This window comes from Oreochromis niloticus, linkage group LG19 (assembly GCF_001858045.2).
Source record: "Oreochromis niloticus isolate F11D_XX linkage group LG19, O_niloticus_UMD_NMBU, whole genome shotgun sequence".
Lineage (NCBI taxonomy): Eukaryota > Metazoa > Chordata > Actinopteri > Cichliformes > Cichlidae > Oreochromis > Oreochromis niloticus.
In genome coordinates this window covers 28,037,068-28,050,604 of record NC_031983.2, presented here as the reverse complement: position 1 = coordinate 28,050,604, position 13,537 = coordinate 28,037,068, and the positions used below count along the sequence as shown (strand labels likewise).

The 13,537-nt window shown below is 43.7% G+C and overlaps 1 protein-coding gene across 3 annotated transcripts in view; it reads left to right on the top strand.

Moving 5' to 3' along the window:
- The window catches only part of prkd3 (protein kinase D3), a 36,520-nt gene that overhangs the window by 11,778 nt on the left and 11,205 nt on the right, over positions 1–13,537 (top strand). For 2 of the 3 annotated variants that reach the window (XM_019348936.1, XM_005477653.4), the window contains 6 exons: positions 6,995–7,133; positions 11,129–11,260; positions 11,805–11,962; positions 12,858–13,053; positions 13,153–13,230; positions 13,309–13,495. In XM_019348936.1, coding sequence (XP_019204481.1) covers positions 6,995–7,133; positions 11,129–11,260; positions 11,805–11,962; positions 12,858–13,053; positions 13,153–13,230; positions 13,309–13,495 — 890 coding nt within the window. The remainder of the gene's footprint in view (positions 1–6,994; positions 7,134–11,128; positions 11,261–11,804; positions 11,963–12,857; positions 13,054–13,152; positions 13,231–13,308; positions 13,496–13,537) is intronic. The other variant, XM_019348937.1, reaches the window with a different exon arrangement.

Sequence of the window (13,537 nt, the reverse complement as noted above, 5' to 3'; positions counted from 1 at the left end):
TCCATTTGCTTAATCTGAAAAAAATGTGCAAAGATTCCTTCTTGAGTGTAAACCATTTGAGGGGAGTGCTTCTTCAGTCAGCTGCACGTACCTTTCAAATCCCTTCCAACCCACTTTTACTTCTGCCTCCAGCTGCAGCGTGTTGTTCTTGGCCTGTGCATGCAAACGGAGAGCAAACAGTTTTGCTATAGAAATCAGGCGTGCACTCGGACTGTTTCATGCACTGGCGGCAGAAACGAAGCACTTTCTGTGCATTCGCCTGATTCATCGTGGACCGTTTATTCGAGGTCACTCGAGTCATGCTGGTTCTGTATAGATGACAGAGTCTCTGAAACATGCAGAAATAATCCTATATGAAGGTGAAAATATTTCGCCTTATTAAATCGGTTGACTTTATACACGATAGTCTCCAGCTTTATTTTGAAGTTGCCTGAAAATCAGTGACGTTACAGCTTTAAGAGATGAAGCTCAGCTGGACAGATCCAGGCTAGTTTTTCCCCCACCTGATTCCGGTATTGAAAGCGCCGTCTTGTATCGGGATGGGATGTCGATCTGTTCCTTTAATACCGTGATATCAAAAGCGTCACGCCCCCTTTCTCCCAGTCATGTGGTTTGCATTCCACTGCACTTGCTCCTTGTGTGTGACATCACTCAGAGGTGCAATGCATCAGCATGTTCAGCATGTGAATTTCATCCATGTGTTTGTTTGTTTATGTATTGGTGGTTATGGTAACGCTTGAAATGACTCGTAAGATCTTTTCTTACTTCTTGCATTTAGTGGGACAGACTTTCTCTACTGCATAAACTGGGTAAGAAGCACGTTACTGAATTAGCTTGATACTGTGAGGACATCTTCACCATCAAAGTGAATCCATTCAGCTAAAGTGAATGGAAACTGTTACTGGAGGAGCCAAAACACATAATGTTATAGAAGACAGTGGAAAACCAGAGTGTTTCCAACATGCCCTCTTCTGACGCATCAGTCCAAGTGACAAATTCATTATTTGGCTGCCGTTGTTGCCCACATCTAGTGCTCTTGTAATTTGCAGTGCATGAGTGACTTGCGCCATGCTGTGTGGAAAAAATTTGCCTGGTATTACATTAATAATGTGCAATGAAAACAAATACAATTCCACTGTTGACTTTAATAAATTAACAAAGTTTCCACATGGCGTTTGATGTGACTCGAAGAAAGTAATTACACAGCTTTCCTCCAAGATTCGTGTGAGCACATAATTGGATTTTCCAATGCAGCCGTTGGACTAGTTGAAGTATTGAAGTGTATTTTGCTCTGTTGTGGGAGTTAAAAAGCACGTCAAAGTCAAACAATGGTTTCCCCATTGTTTTGACATGAAAACACTGTTGTCCTATTTGTGAAATCCTCACTACGGCTCAGCGGAGCTAATGGTTTCACAACAGACTGCGGAGCTCGTCGGCACAGCGCGCGCTGCCTTTTAAATCTGCAACACATCAGGATTAACCAAGTCACGATTGTAGCTGTTAACCCAGTTTGAACAGATGCCGTCTTTTCTTATTGGCCTCTCTTTAAGATCTTCCCGATGCTCGCTCAGATACAGAGCAACCAAACAGAAAACATCGTCTTGTGTCTTCTGGTTCGGTGTCTGTGGGCCACAGCGATCTGTGCCTTAGCACTATTAAATAATTACAAGGTTATCGGTCAATAGATTTATTTATCTGCTGAATAAAAGCACCTTGTATCATGCCGATCTTGTGACAGTGTTTATCTTGCCACCTCGAGCAAAATAAACAAGTCTTTTACCTCCTGACTCTGGTTAAATGTTTCACAAGGATCCCGATGAAAAGTTTTAGGTTGTGTTGGAGGTTAGATAATCTTTTACCCTTTGCTTCTGTAATGTTTTTACATATCTCTGGTTCAGTATAAGAAAATCCATTAGTTTACACATTTACACCTGAGAACGCTGCCCTCTCCTTTAAGTACATATCTGCTCAAGGACATTGCAGAGGAAACATCTACAGTTTCCAAGCTGGATGTAAAGTTTTCCAGCATTTTGTTTCTCTCAAGGGGACCGTTTGATTGAAATGCTAAATAATAGTAACCGACTTCAGTCTCATATCTTATGTAGGGAGGCGAAGTTTGACTTTTAGAAAAGCAGAAAGAATCTGGACACCTGGAAGTCCTGGGCTCCGTTTGCTTTTTCTAAACTATCCTGCTTCTGGCCATATCTGATTTAGTTATTTGCAGTGTTATAAGGAAAAATGGCACAATCTTTTGAGTCAGAGTATCCGGAAATATTCACATGACCATGGGATGCCAGATGTAACAAGACCTTTTTTTATCATTTTGGCATTTTATAATACTTTTGCCAGGAAGACTATTTCTGAAAGCTTCTCGTGTCGGTGCCCTGAAACGCTGGAATCTGGGATGAGAATGAATGAAATTGGCTATAATAATTATAATGTCAGCTATTCAGTATTTTACAGTTCTACAGTTTTCCTCAGTATCCGTACATTTTGCAGCGTCGATGAGACAAATATGCTGTTTAACTGCAGTGTTATCAAACTTTAGCCACACTTTTCTTACTTTTCATAAACCAAAGCATCAAAGGATTAATCAAGAAAATGAGAGCTAGATGAAAATAACTGTGGTTTGCAGTTCTGCATTCTTGTGCAGTGCTGCGTGTTTCACACGAGCAGCATTGTTTCCATCGTCCAACTTTTATCTCCGGCGTTGCGATGATGAGCTGGACGGTTAACCGTAGCTGTCCTCCACATCTGTCTGGCCCGCTGCCACACTAATAAAGGTGTTAGGCAGCCCGAGGTCAAGCTGCATGCTTTTCCTTACTGTGAACACACGGCCATCTGTCAGAGCCTGCGCGCTGCTCTTAGCGCCGCTTCACCCTCACCTTTGCCACACATCGCACATGCAGTGAAACACAAATGTTTAACCACATAATCAGGTGCACGCCATCCTGTTTCACAACAAACTCTCAGTGTCCTCTGTGACTGAGGCCCTCGTGCAGGAATTGTACAGCAGCCGCGCAGAATACATGAGCTACGATTAATTCCACTCATTTATCATTTTGTGTCTGATAGTAATAAGCATCAATATTCCTCAAAGCTACACGCTTTTTTTTCCCAGTCAGATCATTTTTTCTTGGCCGTCTTGAGATAATTTGTTTTTGGCTTCCAATAAAACGGGACCATATTTCAAATCTGTCCCGCTCTTTCCTTCATCTCCCCTCTCCTGCCTCTGACTCTCTTTCCTTACAGCAGGATTTAGCATATCAATGGCGGATTAGTTCGTTTAACAAAAGCTTACTACTGCAAAGCCCCTTTCCACTTGTCTTTCCAGCCTGACTTGTGGACCTCACACACAGCTTCTCTTCGCCGGGGTCTTTGGTGTACGTGTGTGGTCGCGGCTGCTCGGCTGAATGGACTCTCGTTCGAAGATGACAAAAGACGCGCTTAGTCACTACGGGCTTCGGAGATGTATGCAGCAGCATGTGTGGGTGATGGTGTGTAAGGATGTATATGTGCACAGGCGCACGCTGGAGGTGAAGGGTTTATTTTTGCATGCGGGAATGAGAAAATGTATAAATGGAGTGCTTTATGCATCCATCCACCCGCAGGTCGGCCTTCGGCTATCCCGCTACACCTGCGATCAGAACAACAAACTTTTAAAACGTTGTCCTAAACCTGCCAGTCTATTGTTCTTGTACCATAGGCTTCCTCTTACTTTAGTAGGGCATGGAAAAAAGTAATGTCCTCTGCCCTCGGAGCTGCTATGTTCTTGCCTGCAGATGCAGATGCTCTGGAATGGGACTCATTCTGTACAGTGGAAAGTGCTGCACGAGGAGCCAAGAGGAGGTGACTCAAGCTGGCTAGATATGGGCATCAACCTCAGCTTTTGTGTGTGCGTGTGTTTGTGTGTCCAAGTGCAGGCGTGTCAGGCGGGTGGAGGAAAACCCTACCGTGACACTGCAGCCGCCTCAGGAAGGATGCCCCCCTTCTCCCGCCTTTGGTGCTGATGGTTTGAGCCATACAGCATTAATCACCTGAAAGCGTGACAGGATTAGGATGTAGACATGTCAGCCGTGGCATCGAGCTGGAAAGGTTTCATTCTGCAGTCGCGTGCCTTGTTTTTACACTCTGAGCAAGATCAGCTTCTCATGCAGTTTGGATATAACTGAAATAGTCTTCATATGTGGATTATGTTGCCATGTAGTTGTTGTTGTGAGACCTGTGCACAGGTTTACATCATGACTGAGCAGGAGTAGGGATACAAATAGAAATAAATTTGTCATTCATGGAGTCGTGGGGAAAATTACCCCAGCGTGCAATAAGGAGGGAGGCGTCTGCCCTGACAGGTAATCAGCCTACGAGAGTGTTAACGTGTGAGCAGCAAGCATTTTGGGCAAAAGTGGAACATCTGGAGAACAGGAAGAGAACATCCAGGCTGTCGCTGCACAGGCCACAACTTCTTTTGTTCTGATGATTCCCAGTTTGATCAGACAGATTCCAGATGGTGCTGGATCAAAATCTAATGGTGCTTTTCTACGCTGATAAGTCCACCTCCAACACTACGGGATCAAAACAGCCAGAAACCATGACAGCACCTCCACCGTGTTTTACAGATTCTGACTGTTGTAGCTCTCTCCTAACCTCCCCTTCCACTGAGACGTTTCTGATGAACGTCTCATCTCTCAGGTCCTGTGTCTGGTCTTTACTGGGCTTTATTTTTACTTATTCATAAGCACATGACCTTCAGATACTGTTGACCTGCTGTAGGTAGGTTTTTAAGCCGGCCGTTTCGTCTTTTGTCCTCCACTTGTTGTTTCCTTTCATTTTTTTAAGGACACATTTCACACCATCCTGAGATACTCCAGGTTTTCAGCAAATAGCTCTTTGGAAATCACCTTGTTGGTGCAAAAACTATTTGTTTGACTTAAATTGTGTTACCTTTATCATTTTCCATAGATTCAGATGAGAACAAACGATGCGTAACTAAAAATACAAATGAAGACTGGTTATTTACTAAGTCCATTTCTTGATTTAGGCGCTCTTTTTATGCTCGAATGAGTGTGTGGTGGTTTAACAAGGAAACCATAACGTTCCTGTGAAAATGGACTGAAAATGGGTGAAAAAGCAGCCAATGTCAGAAGAAAATGAAAGTGAATGAGGGGTGGCTCAAGACTTTTGCACAGTACCATAGTTTAGTATTTTTTGTTATTAGAAGACATTTAATTAAGTCTTAGAATGAGCCTGTTGAAAGTGCATGAATGCTTTTGTAAGCACCCCACACCTGTTGGGCCTTTCAGTGGAAAAAACCATTGCCGTGTGATTTTCCCCGTTGCCGTATAATTTTCCCCCGGGGGAGACTGTTCCCCTCCACAGTGGGGGTTCAGACTGCAGGTTGGGGGCAGGGGTCCGGCTCCTTTATTACAATGCATCTGTATTCCACTGCTGACTGAAGCACCACTGTGCAGTTATCGGTTGCTTTGCAGAATTTACATTTTTACCTTTAGGCATTTCATCCTTCTGGCTTTGTTGACACAAGTCATGTGATACACTTGTGTTTTCCCCAGGCCATCAATCTGTCTCGCTTTCTCTCTCTCTGTGTTTCTTGGCAGTTATAAGCCACCAGGTGTCTTATGTGTCCTGTGCCTAGACACTGTACCAACCCCTGGTACTCCCAGGACACAGTGGCATTGTTCTGTGTGGCCCATTGTATGTGACCCTGGTTCAGGGGGAAACAGCTGGTGGATTCTTCAGTACCAACCTACTTGGCATCAAGGCTAGGCTCTTGCCTTGGCGTTAAACTACAGCGTCACAGTTCCCAATCCGTGTAGGGACAGCTTTGAAAATTCATTGAGGGTCGCTGGACTTTTTCCGCAGTGTCAGGTGTGCAGATGTGTTGTTATACTGCGCAGGTTCCTGGTATTCAAAGCGCATTTCTCCTTTGAGCTTTGAAAAGTCTGAGCAAAGAGGACAGATCCTTGCCAAGTAGATGTTCAGTGAGTTTCACTTTGATTTGACCTTTTGATGGCGTTTCCTCCTTTTAAACACGACAGACGTGCTGCAGAGCCACAGCACAACAACACTGGGCAAACTCTGCCGTTTCGCCGCATGGACAGTGGATATAGTACACGCACATAATTTCATTATAGCCCTGTCCCTGTGACAAGAACATGGCTTTCTAAGAGGTTATGGGCTGCCCTCACCACAGGAAGTGACTCAGTATTGACTGGCGCTGCACTTCCTGTATGCTGATTCTTCTGAACTCCTCTCAGGATGTTTACCTCCTCCTTCTCCCCGTCTACCTCTCCCACCCTCTTCCCCGCCCCTTTCCTTGGTCATGTGACTTTATGTCTCACACTCAGCTGCAGTTCACGACCAGCTTGTCAAGGTTTGTTTCGGTCAACACGCTGTGAGCGATGATAGCTGCTGTTGGGCGTTTTAGCCACGCTTGAATAAAGGTGATTCATCTTTTTGTAGAAAGCTGCAAAAATCCAGCGGAAACACTTCAACAACTAAAGCAGACACATCATCGTTTCGTCTTAATATATGACTCAGAAAACTCAAAGTGCACAATGCAGAACACACAGGTTTAAATGCAAGCCACTCGTTTTGATCACAGTGGGGAAAATGTGAATTAGTCTGTACTGAATTTATTCCAAGTATATAGTGTCGATTCCTCCAAGGGAGGAAAGGGGCTCTCTTCCTGAACCATTGGGTTCACAATACTGCACACAAGCGGTGATGTAAGCTGCTGGAAATGACATAATGTGAGCGTGTGTGTGTGCTTGAAAAAGAATCAGACAACTGGCTGGATCCGTATCTTTTTAAATGCTCCGTATTAGATATTGACCCACTGCAGTGGATAACCATAAATGTCCACGTATCGGGCATCGTGTCTCGGGACATTTAATTTTATCAGTATTCGTTATACCTAAAATTAAACTTGCTTATTTACTTTTGTTGCACCTCCACTTGTATCTCCCTTTCTCTCCAGTTCCCGGAGTGCGGCTTCTTTGGCATGTACGACAAGATCCTGCTGTTCCGCCACGACTTAAACGATGAGAACATCCTGCAGAGGCTGACTGCAGCTGAAGACATCCATGAAGGAGACCTCATTGAGGTGGTGCTTTCTGGTATGTAAAACAGTGATGTCATTTCTCACCTTACCGTAAGTGTGTCTGTACAGTTTATGCACATTTTCCATCCTCTTAAATTAGAGCAGCTAACACCTGATCAAAATAGCATTAACTGAATTGTCAGTTGGCATATTTGTAAAGGAAAAAAGAAATTCTTGAGCTGTGCTGTTGAAGAGTAGAAAATAAAACGTCCCAGTTCAGATTAGTTTTCCAGGTAGTTAAGCTTACGGCCACATTCAGGTGAGAACTACATGTGGACTGATTTGAGCTGATGCAGCTGCAGACACAAAGACTGTTACATTTTGAGCCGCTGATGATGAGAAACTTTATGCAAACGCAGTTTTTTTCATGCAAAAGCACAAATCAGTTATTCCATTATTGGACTGTCTTATTTCAACAGCATGTCTTCTGCCCTCAAACATAATTATTTTACTGCACTTCTTCTGTTAGACGTCTATGCAGAATTAATGTATAATTATTGAACTTGTGCCTGATTTGCATATTTAGTGATCATATTTAGTCTTAATGTGATGATGATATCTGTTACTTACATGTTTTTTTTTTACCTTAAATACTGCTTTTTAGAAAAAATGTGTGTAATTTTACAGCTCATAACTCTAAATACCGAGGCTCATTATCCAAGGCAGATATCTCCACATGAGCAGCACTACATCCATCCAAGCTCCGCAGCGTTATTTCTGTTTATATTCTCGGGATTTTGACCAAAGGGTTTGTAGACCTTTTATTCAGAGACTGATTCATAGAACATTCTGTTCCTAAAAACGTGGTGGAAACTATTTTCCCTGGCTTTTGATATTATTTTTTATTTATGAGTGATGAAATGAGATTTTTAAAATCTTAAATTCAACAAAGGAAACAAAAAATTTTGAGCTTGGCTTCATCCAGTGTTCATATTTCTGTTCTGGGAAAATATCTAAACATGCGACAGTTTGCATAAAGTGTTTGCAGTTTAGACATCGGTTGTAATAGAAAGGATGATTGTCTTAGCATACGTGATAAACTGCTTTACTTGTGGTATATGTTAGAAGTTGTGACCCATTTACCTGCAGTGACTCCCCTAATATAAACCTAGCAGCAGACTTGTTCATGTATTTAGAGGATTATACTATAAACCAAATTCTTCTAAATCTGGCAGCGCACTTCCTCCAATTTGCCCAGTTTTGTTCAGTCTTTTCTTATATACAAACTGTGATACAGTGCAGTGTGTTTGCTGGCACGGCGTTAGTGCCGTTTTAGACTTCTAGACTTCCAAAACAGGAGAAAAATGAATATAAAAGTCCTCCAAGCAGTATAAACCAAGTGTTTGCAAAGTCTAAACAATGGTCTGAAAGTAATACGCTTCAAGTATTCAAGTCAGCTTATTTTTTTTAAATTTTGGGCCCAGTCGTCGTTGCCACACCTTCATAAACACGGCCTTTTGTGTCTTGTTCGGGGGTCCCGTTGGGGCTGAGAGGCTTGTTGTGAGCGTCCTCTGTGCTCTCCCAAAATAAATATTAGTCTTGAGCAATTTTCTGTCATTAGGTGAACGAATACAAGCAGACAGTCCTCTCAAACACTTGCTTTTTGTGTGACGTTTGAGTTTTTTCTTTCCATAATTTTCCACCTTTGTAAAAACTACACAGGTGCTCGGTTTTTCTTTGTTATTTCCTGCGATGAATGAACTGGCTTCCTCTGCGGTGCTGAGACCAACAAATGGCTTAGGATATCTGTTCTGCTCCAATCTGTGCTGCTGCTCCATCTGCCTCCACTGGGAAGCACCTGACACCACCTGTGCTGAGTTTCCCCCCTCTCTCCTGGGCTGACAGTATTGTTTGCAGGGATTTAGTCAGGGGATGATTGTATAGTTTCAGGATCTGAGGATACTTCAGGCTGAGGAATGTAGACTAAAGACTGGAGAACTTCCTTCTTTTTGTTTCTGTCTGTGTTTGTCTTGTGCTCTCTTTTGTGTCAGTCTCTGTGGCTCGCGATTCCCTCCCCGCTTTCTCTCGTTCTAATCCCCCCCTACCTGAACAAATCCTTCTGCAGGTGTTAGCGCCAACAGTGGAGCCAGGCGATTTATAACCTGAGATATACCTGCTGAAAACGTCTGTAGAAGATCTCAGATTTGCTACACATGGACACATGCTTCATCTCACAATCGGTGAACGTGACCTTCTTTTTGAGAGGGGCTTTGCGTGTCGGACGCTTGATCTTTGCGTGAGAAACACGAGCTGAGAGACGAACCTTTTTCCACCGCGCAGTTTCTCTCTCGTCCTCGTCTCCATTCAGTTTTTCCTCGGCGAGCTTGTGTTTGGATTGTGTGGCTGTGGGAGAAGGACGGTCTGAATATCTCCCTCTCTGCAAGAAGCAGGCAGAAGTGGCTTTTTCTTGGCTGCGAGCTCAAAGAAAAAGGCTTGTTTTTCCTGCAGTAAGTGATTGTAGTAGACCCGCGGAGTGTAAACACGCTCTGATGTGCGGGGCGGCCCTAGACGCAGCGGACGCTGCGCAGGCCATCTCGGCCCATGAGGTTTGAGGTTTGGCCTGACCGAGTGTCCCTTTGTTCTGTTTCTCACTCCTCCTAAATTCCCACCCACTTTCACAAGCCCCTTATTCACCGCCACGGGCAGCGTGAAATTGATATTTTACAATACCTTCTGCTTGTCATAAATATAACTAACTTGTTTTTGTGAGATGGAAACTTTTGACTCCGAATGGAAACTCGGTGCCTCCGAGCGAACAGATAGTACATTCATGCGAGCCCCGCCGCTCGTGAGAAGCGCTCCGAAAAACAACGTGTCGAGTTTATGTTTGGAGTTGTTTGATACTTATTAGCACGATAACATTACGTAACACTGTGACTGCTAAGAAGTGGCCAGTTGTTTTGCAGACGTGTGTGCAGAAAGCTCATGAATGCTGCCTTTCATGTGTCTGTGCGGAAAGCTGTGCGCGCCTCTCGACATGTGACCTCGCTGAGCTCTTTCTCCTCTTCCCAAACTGCCAGCATCACCCCACCAGCCACTGCAGTTCCCAACAGCAGCCCCCGAATTGTCTCACATCTCTAATATTCCTGCAAATGTCTGTAAATATTTTTCATTCCAGGGATTATAGGCAGTGACATCAAAACGTGTGCTTTCCCATTCGACCTGTCCTGCATTCTGTTCTCAAATTAAGAGATCGGATTCGTTTAACCTGACTGCCTTTTTGTTTCTTCCCAATCTGAACTGAGATGATTCCTCCCGTCTTTACTCATATCAGATGCTGCTTTTAAGCAAAGGACGTTTCACATTTGTTTTTTAAGCTGAAAATGCCTTTATCTTCAAACACAATGCAATGGCGTTAGCACATTTGCTGCTTAACCCAAGAGTAAATATTAACTGTGCCCCTGTTGGTCACTGCTGCCACATAAGTGACTGCATAGGAACAGAGAAGGCACAGTCACACACGCAGGGATATTTGGCAGCATGATCCTTATCTTACTCATCTTCACATCTTTGATGATTCACAGCCGTGATTAGCCAAGTCTTGTTGCCAACGACAAACTCACTGTGTCTCATTTGACACAGAAATGTGGAAAAGATGAAGACAGATAATAGAGAAACCGGAAGGGAGACATATTCACGGCTCTGCTGATTTGATATTTGGTTCTTAATAACAAACAGGAATAAAATGCATGTCTCTGGTGTCTTATGGGCGTGCCCTGTCACTCGACTGAAACAAACGATCACGCTCATGTGGTGCAGATGTGATGCCCTCTACTGCAGCAGTGAGACATAGCATCTGTGTTTATGTGCAGTAAGTGGAGCGTGTGGAGTAGATCTTCCCTGTGCAAGCTCACATGCACCTACTTACTGCAGTATTTGTCTGACATTAAAAACTGTATTCAAAAATATTTAATAATTTTCTTTAGATTAGAAGTTTCTTTGTGAACTTTTCTATTTTCTATCTTTAGTCAAACAACCTCTTTTTTCTGTGTGTTTGCTTTTTGTTTCTAGCTCAAGCCACAGTTGAAGATTTCCAGATCCGACCCCATGCCCTTTACGTCCACTCCTACAAGGCCCCCACCTTCTGCGACTACTGTGGCGAGATGCTATGGGGTCTCGTCCGGCAGGGGCTTAAATGTGAAGGTTGGACGCTCGCACACACAGTGGCACTCACATCTGGATGAATTCTACCAAATTCCCAAGAACTTGTCCTTTATCTGCGCCTTCCTTTTTACTGTATCCGCACTCGAACGCGGATCCAAAAACACACCACATATCTGACCTTGTGAATGTATCAGGGAGATATAGAGGCAAACAAGAACAATGTGGCGCAGGCACAGTAGCCGTTGAAATGCTTGACATTCAGATCCCAGTGGACTTGTGTCACGCTCGCTTTCCTTCCATTTTTTCACATTGTTGAATCATACTTGAAATATGCTCTTGTGTTTTCGTGTCATTAGGCTGGATTTGAAGTTCTCCGCTGACAGCGAATAAAGTTTAAAGAGAGAAGATTTATTCACCAGTGAAACATTCCTAGCCATAAATTCTCATACTAAGCCTGTTTATCAGCAGGACCATCTTGTGGCTGATTTGCAAAATGAGACGTTTCTTCACCGCATTTCTTACAATGATGTCATCTTTCCATGATTTCGGTAACTAATGTGATCTGTTTTTTTGCTTTGTTAAGGATGTGGGCTAAACTACCACAAGCGTTGTGCCTTCAAGATCCCAAATAACTGTAGTGGCGTGAGGAAGAGGCGACTGTCCAATGTTTCACTGCCTGGACCATCTCTCTCTGTCCCCCGACCTTTACCTGCTGAAAATGCAGTGGTTGTCCTGGATGAGGTAAGCGTGTGACTGGATGAAGGTGCTTGGATAGAAAAAGAGCAGCGTAGAGGAATTTTAGTAGCTGCGTATTCTCTGAACAGAAGGGAAAATGTGAGGATTACTGTTTTATCCATACGTAAAATGAACTCGCTGAAGCTTTGTCTTAAATGGAAAAAATGAAGAAAAATAAGAGAGAAGCAGGAAGAGAGACATATTCGGAGCAGGCGATTGGCCAAGTATGTGCGGCAGGCAATCCACATGCAGCTCACAGGCTCTGTCTCCGCTGTTAAATGTTTCTAAACTTATCAAATGTGGCTCTTTTCCATGAGTGAACCTCCTGGGCCCTGTTGTAGAATACCACTGATGCAGAAAATTGAATTGTGCTGCACAGAGCTCTGTAGAGAGATCCTCAGCGAGGTCTTACGAAACCATTTTTGCATAAGCCCACACTGAGATATTCCCCTCTTGTCTTTGTCTCTCCAAAAGGTCACCAGGAAATGTAATTATGCTAATGACATTAAAAGTCCATAGAAGTCCAAGTTTATGTATCTGCTCACTTGTTGGCAAAAAGTGAAGAAAGCTCACTTCCTGTTAATGTCGACAGATTCCAGACTGCTCCATTTATCCCCCAGAAAATCATAACTAAACTCTAATGTGTGGCAAGAGTGACAAATCTGATCGTCTTGTTTGGACCAATAGAAGCGCAGACACTACTCACTTTTTTCTGTGATTTCTTTTACTCACATGTCATCACTCACTCTCTTTGTCTGTCACTCACGTACTCCCTCTCAGGCTCTTCTACCTCCGTTTTTTTATCTTATTTATTTATCTTTCCTCTTTCGCTTCCTTCCTGCATATGGTTTTTAATTCTTCCAAATACCCCCCGTCTTCCCCTTTTCCCATCCAACCCCAGCAGCAGAGGTCCCATCAGGAGGCAGGGAAGCGCATCCCGTCCTGGAGCGGCCGGCCTATTTGGATGGATAAGATGGAAAAGACACGGGTTAAGGTGCCGCACACGTTCGCCATTCACACCTACACTCGTCCTACTATCTGCCAGTACTGCAAGCGTCTGCTCAAAGGTCTTTTCCGCCAAGGCATGCAGTGTAAAGGTAGGCTGACCAATGAAGACTCTGTTACAGAAGACGTGGAATAGCACGTTACCATAACTATCACATGTATTCGAGTCATTTGTACATTTTGTTTCCTAGACTGCAGATTCAACTGCCATAAGCGCTGTGCTTCAAAGGTACCAAGAGACTGTTTAGGTGAGGTGGACTTCAATGGAGGTAAGTTCTGCATCAACGTTCAAACTGACAGTTGTTTATTTCTGATATTTGCCATTCTAAATAAAAGTTCTTGTGCAGAGCCAGCGAGCCCTGGGCCGGACTCAGACACTACCATGGACACAATGGAGGTAGACAGTAATGATATGGATTGTGGCAGAGGAATGGATGATCCAGATGAACCATCCACTCCGGATGAGAGGATGTTTGAAATGGACTCGCCGTTGCTGGACAGGGAGAAGGATGAAGAGCCCATCAAGACTATTAGGTATGAACATACTGGTTAATCCAGGCCAACTGTAGCCCAAAC